This window comes from Antechinus flavipes, chromosome 6, assembly GCF_016432865.1.
Source record: "Antechinus flavipes isolate AdamAnt ecotype Samford, QLD, Australia chromosome 6, AdamAnt_v2, whole genome shotgun sequence".
Taxonomy (NCBI): domain Eukaryota; kingdom Metazoa; phylum Chordata; class Mammalia; order Dasyuromorphia; family Dasyuridae; genus Antechinus; species Antechinus flavipes.
The window spans coordinates 242,533,942-242,557,305 of record NC_067403.1 but is presented as its reverse complement, the minus strand read 5'-3'; the positions used below and the strand labels follow the sequence as shown (position 1 = coordinate 242,557,305).

At 33.4% G+C, this 23,364-nt stretch overlaps 1 protein-coding gene across 1 annotated transcript; it reads right to left on the bottom strand.

Annotated features, from left to right (window-relative positions):
- Nucleotides 1-22,341: 22,341 nt before the first annotated feature.
- Nucleotides 22,342-23,272, bottom strand: LOC127541324 (vomeronasal type-1 receptor 4-like). Its single transcript, XM_051966608.1, is given in 2 exon segments — nucleotides 22,342-22,365; nucleotides 22,367-23,272. Coding segments are annotated over 2 exon segments (930 nt in total).
- Nucleotides 23,273-23,364: the final 92 nt, after the last annotated feature.

The following is a 23,364-nucleotide window of genomic DNA, read 5'->3' as shown; positions in this document are numbered from 1 at the left end:
TATTTAAAGGAGACAGCTTTGTATAGTAGATAATTATTCTGAGTGTTAAGACAACTTTAGTTTAAATATTGTCTCATATCTGGTAGCTAGATGATTCTGGTAAAGTCCTCTCTCTTCTCTTGAATTCAGTTTTCTTATCTGTAAAATGAGAATTTGATGGATTTAATTGTCTCCAGCTCCTTTATAGCTCTAAATCTCTGACCTTACTATTTGGCCACAAGTATCTAGGCTTCAAGATTAATGCTGCCAGGATTTCACCACTTTGTATCATATTCAAGTTAATAGGAAGATAGCCAAATTTAGAAATTCTGAACCTACTCCATTAGGGCCTAATTTTTCACTTATTTTTTTCTTCTATTCTCATCAGATACCAAATAGGGCCCCTCAGAAAAATCACTGTATATCTTAGTTGGAAGAGATCTGGGGATCATGCAATATATTCCCCTCCTTTTGTCAGTTCAGCCCAAAGAGTGCAAGTACTTTAGCCAAGGTTATAAACTAATGAGCTGGTGCTTGTACTCAGATCTCTTACTTTCTAACCCTGTGCAACTTGTACTATGTGTCAAGGTCTAAGTGTATTCATATCTCACTAAGGAATGAATAAATCTTCAAAAAAGATCATCTGTTAACACAAAAGGAATGAACAGAAAACTTGTTATTTAAAAGATAACTGTGGGAATCATTAGCTCAAACAACTTACATTTGATCTGTCCATAAGTAGAAAGGCAAGATTTTGAATTAATGCTCAGGAACCTTTTCATCTACTGATCTTGTGCTTAAGATGGAGAAAACAAAATAGTCTCAAGAGTTTTGATTCTTCAGTGGTCCTCAGATTCAATGCTATTCTCTTCAGATAATGGTTCCTGACAGGCTTGCATTTTCTGATGACTTTTCAGGATAAGTAGTCAGGTTCCTCTGTTATGAATGAGAGTTTGCCCTGCAATTAAAGCCAGAAAGCAATGGTACTTATCTTTTATTTGTGAAGGATGGTTCAGTGAGACTCAGAAATGCCTCTTCTCTTTTGATCAGTACCAAGTCTTTAACTTTTTTTCCATGAAAGATGCATCATATCTACTTTATCAAGAGATTTGGTAATGAGACCCCTAGTGTATTACATCTTAATTTAAAGAAATTCACTGTGGTGCAAATTGGCGCCACAGTAGTAGAATATACTGGGTAAACTTTGGAACCACTAGAAAGGTTTCACTTTACTTGCATTTTTTTTTTGGTAGATGGATGTTGAAATTTTATGTTAAATTGGATAACTGGATTGTCTATAAAAAAAAATTCATAAATCCATTCATTCAGTTCAACAATACAGAAAACATTTATTACCTAGAAATTATGTACAAGATAATGTTCTAGACATTAGAAATATTAAATTAAAAGGGGAAGAAGACGGAGCTTAAAAGTCAACATTTAAGAGCATCTCTGAAAATTTGTAGCACATCTGTAAGCTTATGCTGCATTATTAAAATTTTCTCTATTTTTCCTCGTCTAGACAATCAAGAAAACCACAAATTAAATTCTGATTTGTAACATTTATCTATTTCAGAAGCATACATTTTTGATGAGAAAACATTATTTTTTCTAAGCTTTTTCTGTTTTTTTTTATTTTTTTAAATTCTAAACTATGCAATTAACTAAACTTGGGTAAGTTATTTCATTTTAGAGGCCTAAGTCTCATCATGACTAATAGCTGATATTGTATATTGCTTTATAAAATCCCTTTATATAATAATTTGATTTTCACAATAGCTCAGTGATTTAAATACTATTAGAGCTTTTATCACCATTTTACAGATAAGGAAACTGAGATATCTCAGAGATTAAACAAATTGGCCATAATCTAACAATAAGGAAATATTTTAAAAGAGAGAGTCAACATTTTTCAAACTCTCAAGGCCTGTTCTAATATATTATATTATGTTCTTTCTATGCTCTGAAATCACGTCCAGGTCTGATATTCCATTTTCTAAAGTCTTTTCTGTGTCTACAAATCTATATTTTATTGTCCCTTCTATGCCTATTAGCAGCTTGCAAAATTTATCAGGCAGCGAGGTAGAATACAAATAAAAAAATAGGCCTGGAATCAAAAAGGTGTAAACTCAAATGCAGAATCACATACAGACTAGCTTTGTGATCTTGGACAAGTAACTTAACTGCTCTTTACCTTGCTTACTTGAACTGTGAAATGGGTATAAAAAGAGAAGGTACATTACAGAGTCATTCTGAGAATCAGATAAAATATTTGTAAAGCCCTAGACTCAGTACCTGTCACATGGTAGGAGATAACTAAATTGTTGTAAACATTTGTTTAAAATGCAATCCAAAATTTTTTGAGAAAATGACTTAAATCACTAGGGGTCTTAATTCCTACTCTGTAATCGACAGTATGTGGATTGTATGTTCTCTAAGCCTTTATTGGTTGATATCTTTGGTTTTGTGATCCTATGTTGAGAAGGACTGATTAACTGATTGTTCTGGTTCTGTTACTTCTCCATGAGTGCACACAAAGCTTATAGTATAAATTGTTAAATCAATAGATGTGAATTTCAAGGATGATCAAAGTCCAGAATTGTAAGCTGCTCTAGAATCTTGTTTTTCCAATTTAACATGCCAAGAAGATATATCTGAAAATAATGACAATGGGAACCAAGTATGGATTGATCACAGAGCATAATCATAATGAAATCATTCTTTAATAAGAGATGTAATAAACAGCCATCATTGCATTTTTAATTAATTAATTATTTTTTTAAATACAAATTGCTTTATGAATCACGTTGGGAGGGAGGGATGGAAAAATCAGAACAAAATGGAGAAACCACGGGAGAGAAAAAAACAGAAAAAAGAAGTGAACATAGCATGTGTTGATTTACATTCATCACTCCATGGTGCTATTTTTGTCCAAAATCTATTGCGATTGCTTTAGATCACCGAACCGCTGAGAAGAACCAAGCCTTTCATAGTTGATCATCACACATTCTTGCTGTTATTGTTTACAATGCATTCCTGGGTCTACTTGTTTTGCTCAGCATCAGTTCATGTAAATCTTTCCAGGCCTTTCTAAAATCAGCTGGTTCATCATTTTTTAATAGAACAATACTAATACATTACCTTTGTGAACCACAACTTGTTCAGCTAATCGCCTATTGATGGGCATCTATTCATTTCCCAATTCTTTGCTTCCACCAAAAGAGCTGCTATAAATATTTTTGCATATGTTCAAAGAATGTAGATCCTTTTCCCTTCTTTATGATTTCATTGGGATATAAACCTAGTAATGGCACTGCTAGGTCAAAAGTTATGCACAGTTTTATAGTCCTTACATGGTTGCAAATTATTCTTCAGAATGGTTGGATCATTTCACAACTCCAGCAATAATGCATTACTGTCCCAGTTTTCCCACATCCCTCCAACATTAATCATTATATTTTCCTGTCACCTTAACCAATCTTAAAGATATGAAGTGACACCTCAGAGTTGTTTTCATTTGAATTTCTCTATTCAATAATGATTTAGAGCATATTTCTTATGATTATAGATGGCTTTAATTTCATCATCTGAAAATGGTCTGTTCATGTCATTTGATGGATATTATTTTTTTCATCAGGAATTCATACATATTAACAGATTTTTCTTTCAAAAACCCAGATTTGATCATATGACTACAATGATTAGAGACTTTTTTTGGCTTCCCATTCCCTACAAGGATTCATAAATATTCTAAACATGGACATTCAGCGCTCTTATGATGAACAATGTCATCCTGGAAACCTTCTATGAAACTCCATCTACAAACAAACTTTCTTTTATATAATTTCAAAACATTTAGAATATATAAAATGTTTATTATGCCTCAATGGTCTTCTATTCATCCTTCTTTAGTTCTCTGTTTTGTATTTAATCACCATCATGGCAAGAAGTTTTTTTGGTTGATATTAATATTCTCTTCACATGTTATTTCAGTAAATTTACCATGCAAGACATTGGACACAATTTGGCTAACTTGGATGGATATATATTCCCTAATAGATCAACATTTATAAGTTAGGTTTCCTATTCATTTTGATGTTTAATATTCAGAAATACAGTTTTATGTTTAATTACATAATTACTAATAAAAAGTTCTTCAATCTATCAAAATGATTACTTTCCATAAAAAGCAATAACAATAACCTAAAGCTTCTTCTTTGAGGTTCCAGTGGAAAAGCTTATCTTCAGCTAAAGTTAAAGTTCAACTTTTACTCTCTGAAGATACCAAGGATACAATTGCTTTAAGTTAAGGAAAACTCTGTTCACAATATTTTCATAAAACATCATCTCTATATTTCTAGCCATGTTTGTGGAATATTCCTGGGAAGATAAAAAAATGTGACCTTGCTCTTTCTTAAACAAGTAAGCTTGTTTTATCTAATTCACCAGTCTTCAATAAGTTTGCAAAAGATTGCAGGATTTCAGGATATAAGTAGGACCCATAAATTTATTTAAACTTCTTTAGAAAAGTTAGATTTTATGTCAAATTTAACTTTAAATTTCTTGATGATTGAAAACATTATTCTTTGGTTTTTCTAGATAGGTTCTACCTCCCTTACCCTGCTGCATTGAAACTAACTTTTTTTTTTCTGCATAGACCTCTGAAGCTGACCTTCCTTTACTGTAGTGAGTTCAAATGTGGGAGTTCTTGTTCTTCTCAAAACACAGCCGGTTTAGCTTAGAGCCCTCCGAATATCTCCAAATCCAAAGGTTCTGTCCGTTAGCCTCTGCCTCTGCTTTCTTCAGCCTCCAACCAGCACAGAGATGGAATGAATTTCTTGTTTCCTTCTCTTGGGGCTCGGCTAGCTTTCTGGTGAGTCTTTCAGACCAGCTTGGTCTCAGTGGGGGGCGTGCAGGAGCCCAGCCACCTACCACAGTGGTGTGAGATGAAGATGAATCTGGTTGTCCACTGAACTCACACTCGTAGCTTTATCCTCTGAAAACTCTTCGTCTGCCACCAGAGTCGCTCCTCTCCACTCCAGCTGAACTCTCCTCTGCGACCAGCCAGCCAAGTGGAAAATGTATTCTGCAATAGATCTCTCATCGCTGGCCTTATATCTGACTCTTCTGAGAGAATGAAATTATGGGTTTTCTCCCATAGTGCTCTCTGGCCCAAAGAGCTTTAAGGGAGGTGTGAACACAAAGGTGTAAACACAAGCATTGTACTAATCAGTTCTACTTAGTACCTTGTTTCAGGTTCTGCCCAAAACATCTTCTTGTAAGATTAGATCAACTCTAATGAGTTAGCAGTTTGTAAGGATTCCAACACTTTACAGTGATGTGATGCTGATCATGCTATTTAACCCTCCAGACTTTGGTTTTCTCCTCTCTGCAAAGATGATGTTGGAATTAATGATCAATAACATGCCTTCAATAGCACTTAAGTTCTTAATAATAATGACACTAAAAATAATCACAGCAATAATAATTGTTAACATTTATGAAGCATTTATTATGTTTCAAGCTTTGTGTTAAGAACCTTACAAGTAATCAGATCCCATTAGATGTTAACAACAACTCTGGGAGTTAGGTGCTATTAATATTTTATTTTAAAACTGGGGTAACTGTGACAAAAAGAAGTTAAGTGGTTTGTCCAGTGTGACTTAGCGATAAGTATTTGAGATAAAATTTTATTTAATTGTTCCTGATTCTAGGAACAATTTCTCTATTATCTGCACCAAGTAACTACATTCATCTTTTTTTCCCAATGACCTAAGAAATGTATGTCCTGATCAGAATGGTTGGTATAAAAAGCATCAAAATTGAGAAACCAAAACTAATTTCTACTTAATTTTTGGAAATATCACCATTCATCACAATATTCCCATATACAAAATGAGAGGTTTGAATTACATATAACTCAAAGGTATTTCAACTTTAAAATTAGAAGACTCTTGTGTTTAGTCTGAGAAGTGGATGAGTAGAGGCAGGGCTTTTTTATCTCTTGGAAAACATAACAAGAATTTGAGATCTGGAGTTACTGATTATTAGGACATAAGGGACAAATGCTGGGTAGCAAAGAGTCAAAAGAACAAACATGTATCACCCACTATCTAGTTGCTTGAAGATTGTTCATATAAATAATAAAGATGAAACTAACTGAATAAAAGCATAGGAAGATGCTCACCAGCAACAGGATGATTTCGGTGGCTCTGATTTCTGGGGAGGCTCTTGGGGGAAGTCTACTGCCAAGAGTGTGCCTGATTTGCTGATAGTATCTAAAGAGGATGACCATGATGTAGCCACTGGTAATGATCATGGCAACTACAAACACTCCTTGATGAAATGATTTAATGATAATAAATTTTGGGAAAATTGTGGTGTAGTTCTTTAAAGAATAAAAATCTTGGTTGCTACTTTGTTTACTGTCACTACTGTTCCAAGCACCACTCACATGAAAAAATATAGTCATACATAAGATCAGAATGGGAATCCATAATAACATGCAGAATAAAGTGTACTTTGGACCTTTGAGTATGAACTCTGTCCATCTATTTTTTTTATTTTTTAATAACTTTTTATTGATAGAACTCATGCCAGGGTAATTTTTTACAGCATTATCCCTTGCATTCACTTCTGTTCCGATTTTTCCCCTCCTTCCCTCCACCCCCTCCCCCAGATGGCAAGCAGTCCTTTACATGTTGAATAGGTTACAGTATATCCTGGATACATGTTGGATAGGTTACAGTATATCCTGGATGTTCTATGCTCTAGCTATTGTGCTAAGTACAATTAATCTAACCTCATTTAATGAACCCAACAATTGTGGGAATTAAGTGTTATTATTTTCCCCATTTTACAATTGGAGAACTGAAAATAGATAGAAATTAAGTGACTTGCTCAGAGTCACACAGTAAAAGTGTTTAAACTTAGATTTGAATTGAGTCCTTCCTGAATCGAGTACCAGCCCTCTGTCTTCTATACCACCTAGTTGCATTCATCTCTTTACCAATGAATTAAGAAATTTTTGACTTTTAGGTTGGTAAAGTATCTTACAGTTGAGAAAGTATAACAATTTCTGCTTTTTTTCTGGAAATGTTTCCATTTGCCTAAGCATTCCCCTTTACAAAATGATAAAATTTCACTTCATATAAATCAAAGGAATTTTAGATTTAAAATTATAAAGCTATATGGTGTTGGGTCTAACAAATCATGCATGAGAAAAGGGCTTTTTCATCCTTTGGAAAACACTAATAAAATTGAAGATTTGGGAGTCACTGCTTATTAAGACATAGGGAGTGAATGTTGGATAACATAGAGTCAAAAGAACAGAGACATGTGACATCCATTGTTTTGTATCTTGAGAATTTGGCATACAAATAATAAAGACGAAAGTAACTGAATAAAAGCACAAAAAGATGCTCATCAACAAAAGGATAGTTTTAGTGGCTCTGATCTCAGGGGAAGGTCTGGGGTTTAGACTAGGGCCAAGAGTTTGCTGGACTTGCTGAAGATGTTTGTACAAAACGAGCATCATGTAGCTGCTGGTAGTGACAATGAAACACACAAAAACTCCTTCGTAAAGTGATTTCCAGATTATAAATTTTGAGATAGTCATGGTGTATCTATTTAAAGAACAAAATCTTAGGTTGCTATTCTGTCTACTGTCAGTGCTGTTCCAAGAATCAGTTGTTTGAAAAAACACAGCTACACCAAACATCAGAATGAGGCTCCACAATAAGCTACAAAATGGAATAATAAACTTTGGAGCTCTATCTTTGAGCTTTGTCCATCTTGTGTTGCCGGAACTGATGGTAATGGCCTGGAATGTGCTCAGGAGGCAAGTGCTACAAAGACAAATACTCCAGGTCACTCTCTGCAGATAAATTAGGATTTTGCATCCAATGACATCAAGGAAAAATTTCACCTGCAACAACTGCATTGTCCATGGCACTCCCCTGAAGAGAATCATCAAAGTGTTGGAAAAGGCCAAATTAATGACAATCAACCCAATGGGTCTCATTTTACAACCAGTGAACAGATGAAAAATATGCAAGTAAAGGAGTAAAACATTACCTAACACACCAATCACAATTTCGAGAAGGTAAAAAAAAAATAAAAGATAACTCCATAAGAATATATTTTATATTGGTCTTCAGAAAAAGAAAGGATGTCAGATCTGCAGTGACAAGAAGAAATAGACAAAGAAATCAGTTACAGAAATAGATTTCTCATAGGGTTTCAATATCTTCCACATTTACCAAATTAATTTCATTAAATTTTATTTAATATAGAGTGATAAGGAAGTTTTAAAAATTATTTTACTTCTGACAGCTTTTTGAGGCAACTAATATCAACAGTTGTATTTTGGACATTGTACAATGTTTGAACTTATGAATAATCAACGTTTTATATTTAATATCACCATGATACAGAAAAGGCACCAGCATCACTTCCCCTCTAAATCTCTCTTCAGCTAGTCTGAAATAATTTTATGCTGGATGATTTTTGTATTTAAACATAGCTAATTGTGTGGTCAAGTTGGAGAGCAACAAAATCGCAAGAGAATTCTGCGAAGCTGTTGATCATCTATTCTTTTTTTCAAAATTTATTCAAAAAACAAAAACATCATTATTTATTGCCATACTTAATTTCTGTAGTCTTATTAGATGTGTGAAGCTCCTTTCACTTCATTTACATATAGGATGTTCTCAATGCAAGATCTATTTCAAAGATAAATTAAATAAAAACATTAATTCTCCAAGCTTAACATTACAATACTTTTGCTTAGAATCACATAATCAGTATCTATTAGAAGAAAAAAGAAACAAGTATCTGTTAAGCATCCTTTGAATGAAAACCAAAATTGCTAAAATGTTTACAAACTGTTATCTCATTTGATACTCACAAAATTAAAGATAGGTGGCATTATCCCCATTATACATTTGGGAAAATGGAAGCAGTCAGAACTTAATTGACCCGTTCAGGGTAACTTTTATTTTAATCTACATCTTCCTGTTTCCAGAAACAATACTTTAATCACTGAGCCAACTAAATATTCTTCCAGGAATAGAATATAGAATTACTTACAGTACCACAGCTCAATGTATCTGCCTTCCTATGTACTAAAAGAAAGCCACATGGAAGTATTTAGCCTTAGTGTAAAGAGAAATAAAACTCCTTAAGACTTTTAAGAAATAGCACTCCTTTGAAGATTTCCTTTGGAAAAGGAATAAAAGCAGGATTAATGCAAAATGAATTGGCAAGTTTCTGATTTTGTTTTATTTTATTGTTTTGTCTTGTTTATAGAATGAGCAAATTCATGAAATCCCTCAAAGACCTAAATACCCAGCTACTACTATAATCAATGATTGTTTGTCAAGCAATAAAAAACAAATATATAAACTTTAATACATAATTAAAAGGAAATTTTCATGTGAGAGATTATACTAATAAAGAGTGATTGGAAAAGGTTTCTTTTAAAAATGGGATTTTAATCGAGATTTAAAGAAAATCAGGGAAGTCAATAGGCAGAGAAAAGAGTAATAGCTTTTCAGATATTGGGGAACAGGTAGGAGACCATCTGGAGCTTTTTTTTGTTGTTAAAAAAAAAAGGCAATGGGGGCATTCTCACTGGATCAGAAACTAAATGGCAATGAATAGGTAGAAGAAGACTGGAAAAAGAAAAAAGGTCTAGGTTATCAAGGGCTTTGAATACTGTAATGGTCCAGAATTCTGGAGAAAAGTACTTGAAAAAAGGATTCTTACAACAAAGTGTTAACTCAGTGGAATTGATAAGATAATGATTATCTAGTTTAGCAAGTGAGTTCTTTAGTTCAGTGTGATTGCCCTAGTGATATAAGGATTGGTTTATACTCAGTATACTGTAATGATGTAATTGTAATAGAGCATATAAACAGGGACAAATTCAGCCAGAGTCAGACTCGGAGAAGACAGAGGACTAGAGGCTGGAGCTCAAGCTCTTGGACTGAGAGAGACACTCCATCTCCCACCACTGTGGTGGTTGGCCTGTCCTCCTTCATTCCTCCACAGAGACCAAGGGCCTCCAGAAAGCTATGGACCCCAGGCAAGGAGATGGACTGTGAAGGAGACAATAAAGACTTTTGGACATTATCCCTAGCTATTCTCATAGCGATTACTCTGCTAAAATGAAGGCTGGTCCCAAGACCTACAGAAAGTTAAACCAGAACATTACAGGATACTAAACAGTATTTAAACCTGGAATAATAGTCAATGAATTTCATTGGAAGTAGGAGTTTTGATGTGGTTACCACTTTGTTTTTAGAAAACCACTTTGGTGGCAGAAAACAGGATGAATTGGATTTTTAGTTTTATTAATAAACTATGGAAATAATTTAGAAATAGAGGGATGAAGAATTGCTGTATCAGAGAAACAAAAGGGCATTTTGGAGAGATGCTGCAAATTTAAAAGGGATAGATCTTTGGTAACTGATTAAATATAGGTTGGGTAGATGAGAAAGATTGAATAATTATATGTTGCACATAGGGAAGAAAGATAGAAGGAAGCATGATATTGATTTAGTGGGAAAGATAATCCATTTTGCACATTTGATTTTAAGTTGCTAGTGGGCCTTACTTTGAGATAATTAAAAAGCCTTTGAAATAATTAAAAAGCATTTGGGAATGTCATAATGGAGCTCAGCAGAGACTCTGAAGCAGGTTAGGTATATTTGCGAATCATTAGCTAAAAAATGGCTAATAAATGCAAGGGAGGTGAGGAGATCACAAAGTGGAGTAATAAAGAGGAAGAAAAAAGGGAGGCCCAACATAAAAACCAATGTGACAACTACAATTAGAGCATTTATCTGGAAGTAAAGGAGTCAGAGAAGGATAGAAGGTTGAGCAAGAGGGGGTCCTAAAACACAGAAAGGAGGTTTTAAATTAATACGATCAACTGTATCAAAAGAAGAGAAAACAGGAAATAGAGGAAAGAGAATGAGGACTGACGATAAAAAACCTTAGCAGTTCCCTAGTAAATGTATAAATTCCCATTCATATTTTGTCTTATTATCAAAACACTGTGAGTTAGAGAGTTGTAATGCAAAGTATCTGAAGGTATTGTTGATAACTAATTGAATGCATGGACCTGTTGTATAATGTACAAAACATGTACTCAAAGGATTTTAAATAGGTCCATAATCATTATTTTATTAGTACAAGTTGGATAAATATATTTTAATTTTTTAAATAAGTTTAAAAATATTTGGAAAATATATTTTAATAAGGAACTAATAAAGACCTCTAATAGCAAAAATTAACAAAAAGGGAGGGAATAAAGATATTTTGTTCTTATTTTAAAAAAGCAAATTTGGGCCAACAATAAATAAATAAACAAAAAATATCACTATCAAATTGGCAGATATATAAGTAAGAAAATATGAGTGATAGTAAACTATCTTCTCAAATGTCTCAGCAAATAAGCATAAGAACATAATAGATATCCAAGAATATCATCTGATTCATATTTTGATGTGATTGCCTAAAATATTGACAAAAATACCAAGATTCTTTGTTTTCAGTTCAAGTATATGGCTTTTTATGTATTATTTTTTTTCTGAGGCAATTGGGGTTAAGTGATTTGTCTAGGGTCACACCTAGCTGCCCCTTTTTATTTATTATTATTTTTTTAAAATATTGGTACCTTACAAAAAGTTCTTGCTGACCTTTTAGTTTTTGAGAACCCCTGACCAGAAACTGTTATGACAAATGGAAACAGGATTATTTGAAGAAAGTAAAGAGATTATCATGGGGCAGTTATAAAATAACTTATAATGTAGAGTGGAAATAGTGCTAGTTAGCAATGGTTTTTGCTAGTTTCCACATAATTATTTTTTAAATTAATCAACAATTAAGTATCAAATGATAGTGCAAACTTCCCAGAGCATTTACTACTTTATATCTGGATAGTCTCTCTAGCTGTGACACTGAAATTAAGATAACATAGTCCCTGGATATGGATATTTTATAACTAAAGTGCAAAGAAAATATATTACAAGATTGAACTATTGACAAAATTACATTATTAATGAAGATGATAGAACAAGAGAACAGATGACATGAGTTTTATTTAAAATCATTTCAGGGAAAAGAAAAATCATAGGCCCGTTTCCTTAATGAATATCAAAGCAAAAATCAAAATAAAATGATGGCAAAAAATTATAATATTGTATCAAGACAATATTAACAGGTGGAATTTATATAATGCAGAATTAGTTTAATATGAAGAAAACGAGCAGCATAATTAGCCATATTAATAAAAATATAAATATATAATTATTTTAATAGATGCAAAATAAAACCTCTGGGCACAAAAAAATATATGTATGTATAAATATGTATATGTGCATGTGTATACCTATATATATAAATTATAGTTATATATTAAAACAGAAATAAATGGAGCCTTTCTTAAAAGGATTATTAGTATCTATCTAAAACCAAATACAAGTATTATCTGTAACAGTATTAACTTGTATCCTTTCCAGTAAGATCAGGGTGAATTAAGGAAGCCATATTTCTATATATTGTCAACAAGATTCAGTGGCAGAAAATTCAGAAATTCTATTTAAAATAATTACAGATTTGAGTGGCTCTAAGGTGGCTGGGGGAGGGGGGGAGCGGGAAGCAGCCACTCCCCTAAGGTCTCCAAAAATTTCCCTTCAAGCAACTTTTAAAAACACTTAAAGTAGATTTTGAAACAAAAGAACCTTCAATAAATGGGATGAAATAATTTTCCATGCCAAGACAACTTAAAAGGTCATCAAAAAAGTTCTGTAACTCTGTGGTGAGAAGGGAGCTCTTTTAAAAAGAAAGAAAAAATGCTGAAAAAATTAACAGATAAAAAAAAACAGAATAGGGCAAATATTAAAAGATGACCAAAATTCCAATAAAGAGAAAAAAGTCCCAAAAACCAGAATTGGCCAAATGGAAAAAAAAATGTGCAAAGAAATCATAGAGAAAAGAACACCTTAAAAATAGAACTTGATAAATGGGGTAAAAATAAAAAGCTCACTGAGGAAAATAATATTTTAAAAATTAAAATTTGCAAGTAGAAGGTAATGATTTTATGTGACAACAAGAAATAATAAAATAAAATCAAAGAATTTAAAAATGGAAGAAAACAAAATATCTCAGGAAAAAAACTGGCTTGGAAAGCAGATCAAATAAATAGAAGTACTTGAAATTCATAAGTTAAAAATCTTCAACATCATATTATTACTTAGAAATGTGGGTTTTTGGGGAAATTTTTAAGTTATTTAAAGTGAATTCATAATTATCAACTAATTAGAAACATGTAATCATTAAAATAAGAATAAAAAAATAGCAAATGCTGTAGGACTTCTCGATCATGAAGGATTCAGTCCTTATTTCCATCAGATAAATTTCTGCCTCTCCCTCCCCCAGCCCAGGCCTATGATTCTAATATGGGTGATCTCCTCACTTTACCATGATTCATTGGTATCAAGGTCTTTTGAGGCAGTAAGACAGAGAACTACTGGCCTTTCCCAATTAGTAGAAAGTGAAATTTAAAAGTAGGAAATGGGTAAATTTTAGATTAATCATCATTGCTAGAGTGATTGAAGTTAGTTCCTGAAAAAGAGTAAAGGAAAAGGAAGAAAAAACAAAAGAAGGGTCAAAGATTGCATTGAGAGCTTATTTCAATGAATCCATTAAAGCCACACTGAAATCAAACAAGCACAAAGGCCATCTAGGTGCAGAAGAGCACAGTGAAAGGAGCTACATAGCAGTCAGAGAATAAATGCATTGAAAGATAGTCTCAGTATACCATAATTTGCTTTAAAAAAGTCCCTAAGTCTCTCTGGATCTCAGTTCCCTTACCTGTAAAAGGGGGGCTTTGATAATTTTTTCTAGTTTATTTTCCTTTCTACATCTCTGAGTCTGAGACCCTAGCACAGGGACAGAGATCAGGCTGTGAAATATTTAAATAATTCCTACAGGAATTCCCAGCCTGTAATCCACTTACTTCCCAAGCCCTGATGGCTGTCTGAGAGAAGGGGAGATAGAGTACACAGGTGAAGATCCTGAAGTTACTGAGAGCAGCAGCCAAGGGGTCTAAGGCCCAGAGTGCTCAGTCAGTCTGAGCTTGTACAGTGAATTGGGTAGGCAGCTCAAAATGACTTTCCTAAAACATTCGGCATGAATCAGAGATCGGAACTTTCTGCAAGTCTTGGGTTGAACTCAGACTCAAAAGTTATAGCTCCTTTCCTGATTGAATCAGAAAGGGAATAATCAGATCTGGTTTTCTCCTAGGAGTGTTTCACTGCAGAATCTTTAAACCTCTAAATCATAACCAGCTGAGTTCTGCCTTTAGCTTGGTAGGGACCACATGAAGGAAGTGACAAAAACAGAGGGAAACAGTCAAGTGCTTAAGAAATGATGACATGACCTTGCTGTACTCTAAAAAGGGAATAATCTCAAACTGATGCTTCATTTGCAAGATCTCATCTACATCCCAAACACTGAGAAAATAATAATACCATTCTTCTAAATGAAATTTCCAAGAATCTCTCTGTGTATGTCAAAGATATAAATTTACTCACCAGTCTGATCTGTGCTGCCAAAGGACTGCCTAGACTTGTGTGTGTGTGTGTGTGTGTGCTTGTGCAAGTGTGTGTGTATATATATTCTGTGGGGACGGTCAGGCCAGGACTTATAGACACAAGTCTTTGCTGAGCTCATCTCCCCCCAAGAGCTCTAATTATCTTGTCACCTCAAAAACACCAGTTTGCAGAAGGAATTTATCAGGTGTCTGAAATAGAAATATCTCTTTATCTCAGATCAAAATCCCTAGCAGCTATTAAAAGTCACTAATTAGAATATCTAAAAAAAGAGCTCCTGACTTTTGTGAGAGAACATTTTTTCCCCTCTGCCTTATATTATGAAGGGAGTCAATAAATATAGTGCTCTCTGAATACCAAGGTCCTGAAATTTAAAGATCCTTGTGATTTTTATTCTACAGAAAACTCTGACTCCTCTTTTTGTTTATATATACACATATCGAGAGATATAGATATTGAATATTATTATATATACATATAGAGAGATATAGATATAGATAATATTCAACATTCATCCTTACAAAACCTTTTATTCTAATTTTTCCCTCCTTTTCCCCTATCCCCTCCCTATACAACAAGTAATCCAAGTAATCCAATATATGTTAAATATGTGCAATTCTTCTATGCATATATCCACAAACATCATGCAGCACAAGAAAAATCAGATCAAAAAGGGAAAAATGAGAAAAAAAACAAATTCTATACATATATATGCATATACATATATAATCTATGTGTATATACATTTTGATTATATCATATATATTCATAATTATTCAATACATTGGATTTTAGATATGCATTTAGCATTATATACATTATTGATATATTCTTCTCATTTCTTGAGTATTTGGAAGTTGAAAGTATGTATTTTGAAATGAAATCAGGTAAACACATCGGCTATTTTAAGAGTCTAAGCAGACCATAAAAAAAGGCTACCAGTTGAAACTTGTCAGCAATGTGAAACATTATCTAAATTTGTTGTAAATCAAGACTGTTGAGTACAAGGAGAAAGATCCTACTTACTTTGCATTTTGTAAGAACTTTTGACTTGAGACAAATAGTACTAAAAGCATGAAGATTGTCAGAAGCATATTATTGTGGTTTTGACAAATGTGGTAATCCTGAATTCCTGAAAAAAATGAATAACCTCTTCTTTGTTCAATTTACAGATGATACAATTCAGTTATTCCAAAATCAAGTTAAATTTATGAAGAGATTTTATTTTAATTCTATATTATGAATGTGTCTTAGAAGTTAAATCTATCAAGTATATTTGATAGGAGAATTTCTTTTAGTTCAAAGAAATCTAAGGTCCAGTGAAAAGTTATGGAGAAAAAAATTAATGGGATGTTTGATGAATTATTTCAACTATATAAATAAGAAGACTGAGTTGGGAAAAAATATAACAAAGAACTAAACTTGAGGTTTAGATTAGTGAGAAATGATGCTATATCAAGTGAGTAGAATCAGGAGAACATTGTACAAAACCACAGCAAGATTGTATGATGATCAATTCTAACAGATGTGGATCTTTTCAACAGTGAGGTGATTAAGATCAGTTCCTATGGTTTTGTGATGAAGAGAGCCATTTACACAGAGAGAGGATTGTGGGAACTGAGTGTGCATCATAATGTAGTATTTTCACTTCTTTTTGGTTATCTGCTTAAATTTTGTTTTCTTTTTCTTTTTTCCCTTTTTGATCTGATTTTTCATGTACAGATTGAAAATTATAGAAATATATGTAGAAAAATTATACATCTTTGACATATGTTAAATTACTTGTCTAAGGGAAGTGATGGAGGAAGTGAGGGAGAGAAATTTGGATTACAAAGCTTTAAAAGGATGAATATTGGAAAGTATCTTTACATAAATTTTGAAAATAAAAGACTACTACTTCAAAAAAATCAAATAAAATAATATGTGTAAAACACTTTGCAAACATTCAAGAACTATACAGATGAGAAATGGTAAATATTGTTGTAACTAGTGATCATTCATATTATACATAATTATATATTATGTAATACTATGGTATCCTATAGAATATATACATAGATATCTAAATCATTTCTTCAAGATAAAAATATAGTTTATTTTTATTTTAAATTTCATATTTCAAATGTGTTTGTCCTGAATGCAGATAAGTGAAGATGAGAAATTTTTATTCTTTTGAAAACATTTCAACAATTAAGGATCTGTAAATCACTACTGATTAAAACAAAAGGAATGACTGTAAAGTGAAGACAAAAATACAAAGATATGTATAATCCATTGGCTTGTATCTTTAGAATTTTCTATTACAGTTACAACGATGGAACCAAATGAATAAAAGCATACAAAGATAATTATGAGCAACAGGATTACTTTAGTGGATGTGGTGTCTGGGGTGGCAATAGGGTTGACACTAGTGCTATGAAGATAGCCATTTCTGTCTGAACAAAACAAGCACCATGTAGCCACTGGAAATGGCCATGAATCCCAGAAATACCACATCATAAAGTGTCTTCCACATAACAAGGTTAGAGGTTGTTACAGCATGCCAGTCTATTGAACAATATCCTAGGTTCTTCTTAAGGTGACTCAACGTTGTTCCTAGAGTCAGTCACATGTAGAGGCACAACTACATCTACCAGAAAATTGAGTACCCACACAAAGACACACAATGCAACAATGACTTTGGAGTTTTGGCTTTGAGCTTGGTAAATTGTTGGAACTTTCATTTCAATGATCCTGTTGCCTTTAATATGGGCACATCTATGATCACAGAGAAACATTCACAAATGCAACTGTCACTGATGAGGAACTGTCACTAGGAATCTTCCCGGTACATGCTTTGAGTATGGCAAAAGACATACAGTTCTTAAGGCAGACCCTAAGAAGTGAAGAGACTTCCAAATCAAGGGAATATCAACATGCATCCAAAGGAAAGTGTTAAAGAAACAGTTTTCTCAAAGACATTATTATCCATCTCATAGACTCTTCTTATATATTATTTATTGACAACATAGGCAGCTTTGGGGTAATCCAGAAAATAAACTTGGGCAACAATTCTACTTGAAATCAGGTTTCTTAAATTAAATAAAGTTATCTATTCCCTCTATCACCTACCTGGTTATCTGATGATCAAATGAAATTTTTCCAATTGTTTTGTGCATTACTCCTGTCTTTGTTTTGCCTGGATCTAATTGATCTAAAAGCCTGGCTTGATAATAAAACTATCAGGATTTATTTCTCCTATAGAAAACTCCCAACTTCATAGCTCTATGATAATGCATATTTAATAAGAGAAAGTTGAAATAAAGTTTAAGTTCAATTCTGAGCAAGAGGGCTCATGAAGTGTGAATGCCCACAAAGCATTCACTACTGCCAGTTTCTCCTAATTCCCAGGCCCTCAGAGAAATCTCTGGTCATTGTCCTTTGCAGTGTTTAAAGCAATTTTACCAAGCTCATCTCTATCTGAGGTCTTCAGAGATCCTTGGTCATCATTTCATAGGAATGATAATTTAAATACACCATAGAGCACTCCAGAGTAGTTGTATGCAAGCTCAGGATCTTTATTCACATCTTTAAATCCTACCCTCTGACCTCCTGCACATTCATAGTTACTACTCCTAACAGGGCTCCCAGCAAAAAAGAAACAGCATCCTCGTCCCCACAGCTTAAATAGGGTCTATGAGGTCATATACGGAGCCAATGAGAGATTAATGGTTAATGGTGCAATGACTCAATGCGAATAGAGTTTCTGCCCATGAAATGGTCCTTGTTTATTCACAGCAAATCACATCCGGGGATCTCAGGCTATATGCCTCTGTTTACTTTCTGAATGCATTGTATCTGACTCCTCCCCCAACCCTTACAATGAAGGAATGCTACCCAATGGGTGGTGGTGACAGCAGGATGGGAAAAAAGTGTTTAGCATTAGCAGAGCAGGTCCTGCTTGATTGAAATAGACCCTTTCATTGGAAATACTAGCATGACTAGCATTAGCCCACTCAGCTTCAGATATGGTAGAATATATGTCAGAAATGATGGTAAGAAAAGGTTCTGTTTCCAAGATACTATAACTTGGCCACAAAGATAAGACATTGGGATGCAATCCAATCAGTGGTCTACACTATCTTGTCCAATAGGAATTCAAAAACTACAAAATATGAAAGACATTCTAACACTAAGGTTCAAAATTTGGTCATGCTTCCATTATGGCACATGGTTAATTAGCTTTATTAGTATTAACAACCTCCATTGGAAGAGCTTCAATTTCATTAACATTACATGTGAGTTATAATCAACAAGGTGGACAAAATAAAAATGCATGTTACCATACTAAAACAAAAACAATAACAAAAAAACAAAACAAAACACAATCTGTTACTAATTATAATAGTGACTTTTGTGATTCAGTCTTTTGAAATTAAAGCTTCTATTATCTGTAGATAAAAATGATGCTCATAATATTTTTCAGGCATTTGGTTAAAAAAACTGGATGACAAATTTAGGAAATAATAGGAATACATATATTATGTGTTTTTTTCTGAATGTATGTTTTTTTCTTTATTTTGTTTTTAAAATTTTGAAATATTCCAATAGTATGTACTAAATGAATGAAGACAAGCTGAAAATTAAATTAAAATAGGTTATTTACGATACTTATCCTATACTCTATACAATTCTCTATATTCTGTAGAGAGGGAAAGATTAGCAAGAGAATTTTAATGCCTTTTTCTAGAATTTAAAGATAATAAAAGACTGAATTAATAGTTTGTTCTTTTTTATCTTTCTATTGACATTTTTAAGGAATATTTCTTGCATTAATCTGAATTCTGTAATTTCCAGTGATGTTATTCTTGCAAATAATTTCAAGTTATTGAATTTTTCTGAGTTTATGTCTTGAGCTTCCTTGTCATCTTAACACAGTTTTGTTGAGATGATTTTATGATGGTTTGTTAAATTTTTTTTTTACTTATATAACACTGATATTCATTTAAAATTTGACTTTCTTCACCTCTTGGAAGAGGTGGTGGAGAGGTATCACTGCCTCAAGTTTTAGACTCTATTCTGAAAGTTATTGCTATTTGTTTCTTACTGTCCCTATAGTTTTCATAACTAGCTCTTGCAGTTTGTAAGTTTTCTGTGACTCTAAGATGTATGTATGTATTTACATGTATGATGTAGAGACAGGCATGGTCACTGCACTTTCTATGTGAGTTCTAGTTCTTATTTTGAAAGAGACTCTCTCCTCCCTAAGGAACGCAGGCAATTGTGCTTCTTTTTCCCACTGAAACTCAAACTTTTTTTTACTCAAAACTTAACATTGGGTGCATAAAAAGACTTGGCTGAAAGCTCAGATTTTGATTGGTCCTATTCCATATATAATTTTTTTCAGAGAAAAAATAAAAATAAACAGAATATAAAGGACTTAGTAGACACAAACACCAAAATCTAGGTTGTGTGACAAGAAATAGGATCTTGAATGTAATAATAGTCAAAATTAACTGTGCTCATTCTCCCAAGCAAATGAACAGCCACACTGTTTCTATTGCCAGTACTTTTCAAAGTATTCTCTCTTTCTATCTCTGTCTTTGTATATCTATAAGTCTGTCTGTCTGTCTGTCTTTGTCTCTCTCTGTTCTCTGTCTCTGTGTCTTTCTGTCTCTCTCTGTCTCTGTCTCTGTCTCTCTCCCTTTCTTTTTCTCTGTCTCTCTGTGTCTCTGTGTCTCTGTCTCCTTCTCTCTTTGTGTGCTTACAAATTCCACTTCTCATTTCCCTCTTTAAAAATGTCTGAAGAATTGAGATATATTTGAGGAAAAGGGAAAAACTTCTTAAAAATCTCATTATTGTAAGAAAAAAAAAGGATTTGGAAAATGAAAAGCTATTGGCTAAAAGTAGAAAACAGAGATGGTGCTTGGGTCTGTGATTTTCTAGTAATGAAAAATAACATTAAAAAAATTTATCACATATTTGGTTGAAGCTCTGCAAGACCTTAACCTCTTTTGTCATTGGTTCTTGACATTTTGTGTGTATTGAACTTGGGTACATTATAAGGTATTTTCCATGAGGAACAGAAACACAATATGGAATCTGTAACACATTGAGAGAAAAGTAGAGTCATTTAAATTGTATGTATGAAATGAACCTCAGATTTTGATTGATCCTCTTCTATGTATATTTTTTTTCAGAAAAATTAAAAATAAACAGAATATAAAGGACTTGCTCAGTAGACACACAAACCAAAGTCTAGGTAGTGTCACCTGAAATTGGTGTCACTTAAATGTCAGAGTTAAGATTAACTATTCTCATTTTATCAAAGCAAATAAAACAGCCACACTGCTTCTACTGTCAATACATTTCAAAGTATTGTTTTTTTCTTTCTGTTGGTCTTTGTCTATCTGTCTCTCTCTGCTCTCTATCTCTCTGTCTCTCTGTCTCTCTCTTTCTCTCTCTCTCTCTGTCTCTGTCTCTTTCTCTCTCTGTTTCTCTGTCTCTCTCTTTTTCTCTTTGTGTGTGTCTCTCTCTGTCTCTCTCTTTCTATATCTCTGTCTCACTCTATGTGTGTGTGTGTGTGTGTGTGTGTGTGTGTATCAGTCTGCCTGTCTGCCTCTGTGTCTCTGTCTCCCTCTCTCTGTGTGTGCTTACAAACTTCATTTCTCATTTCCCTGTTTATTTATGTGTCCCTGTGTCTCTCTGCTCTCTCTGTGGATCTCTCTCTCTCTCTCTCTCTCTCTCTCTCTCTCTCTCTCTCTCTCTCTCTCTCTCTCTCTCTCTTCCCTCTCTCTCTCTCTTCCCTCTCTCTCTCTCTGTTTCTCTCTGTCTACCTCTCTGTCTCTCTGCCTGTCTGCCTCTGTCTCCCTTTCTCTTTGTGTGCTTACAAACTCCATTTCTCATTTCCCTCTTTAAAAATGTCTGAAGAATTGAGATATGTTTGAGGAAAAAGGAAAAACTTATGAAAAATCTCATTAGTGTAAGAAAAAAAAAGGATTTGGAAAATGAAAGGATAATGGCTAAATCGAGAAAGCAGAGACACGGTGCTTGGGTCTGTGATTTTCTAGTAATGAAAAATAACATTAAAAAAATTTTTATCACATATTTGGTTGAAGCTCTGCAAAACTTTAACCTCTTTTGTCATTGGTTCTTGACATTTGTATGTATTGAACTTGGGTACATTATAAGGTATCTTCCATGAGGAATAGAAACACAATATGGAATCTGTAACACATTGAGAGAAAAGTAGAGTCATTTAAATTACATGTATGAAATGAACCTCAGATTTTGATTGATCCTCTTCTAAGTATTTTTTTTTTTTAGAAAAATGGCTAAATCTAGAAAACAGAGACACGGTGCTTAGGTCTGTGATTTTCTAGTAATGAAAAATAACATTTAAAATTTTTTAGCACATATCTGGTTAAACCTGTGCAAATCCTTAACCTCTTTTGATATTGGTTCTTGACATTTAAGTGTACTGACCTTGGTAACAATTAAGGTGTATTCCATGAAGGATGGAAACACAATTTGGAATTTGTACTAACCATCATTTACCATTGCTCTTTTTGCTTTGGAAAAAAAATTATTGGTTTGGTGGACAGAACCACCATCTGGAAAAGCAAAATACTCATTTTCTGATAAAGAGAAATTTTGCTTTTACTCCAGTGTCCTCTTTCACAAATAAAACTTTTGAAGTGAGATTTTAGAATTTATTTTATTCTTTGAAATTTCATAGTTTAAATTCATTTGTTCTGAGATTTTAATGAATGAGGATGAGAATTTTTTATTCTTTTGAAAAGATTACAACAATTGAGGATCTGTGAATCACTACTGATTAAAACAAAAGGACTTACTGTTGAGTAAAATGAAGTAAAAAATACAGTCATATGTATAATCCACTGGCTTGTATCGTTAGATTTTTCTGTTACAATAACAAAGATGGAACTAACTGAATAAAAGCATACAAAGGTAATCATGAGCAACAATATTACTTTAGTGGCTCTGGTTTCTGGGGTGGCAATAGGGTTGACACTAGTGCTATGAAGATGTTGGACTTGCCATTTATGTCTAAACAAAACAAGCACCATATAGCCACTGGAAATGGCCATGAATCCCAGAAATACCACATCATAAAGTGTCTTCCACATAACAAGATTGGAGTTTTTGACGGCATGCCAGTCTATTGAACAGTATCCTAGATTCTTCTTAAGGTCACTGAACGTGTGGTTCCTAGGGCCAGTCACATGTCGAGGAACAACTACATCTACCAACAAATTGAGTACCCACATAAAGACACACGATAGAACAATGTGTTTTGGGACATTGGCTTTGAGCTTGGCCCATTTGTTATTGTTGGAACTGATGGTGATGGCCTGGAAGACACTCAGAAGGCAGGTATTGCAAAGTGAAAGTCCCCGGGAAACTCTCTGCAGATAAACAATGATTTTGCATTCAGTGTCACTCAGGAAAATTTCCTGGGTACAAACTTGGATTGCAAGCGGTATACCCCTAAAAAGAATCATAACAATATGGGAAAAGAATAAATTAACAAAAATCATATCAATTGGTCTTGTCCTTTGACCAGTGACTAAATTAAAACCATACAAGAAAAGGAGTAAACCATTTCCAAAGACTCCAATTATAATCTGAAAGGTATGTAAAATGCAGAAGATATTATCGTTGGACTGCATCCTTATTCTCTGGGACAGAATGATATTCAGATCCAAAGTGACCTTGGAATGAAGAGAAAAATTTCTGTTATAAAACTGGGAATTCAAAATCA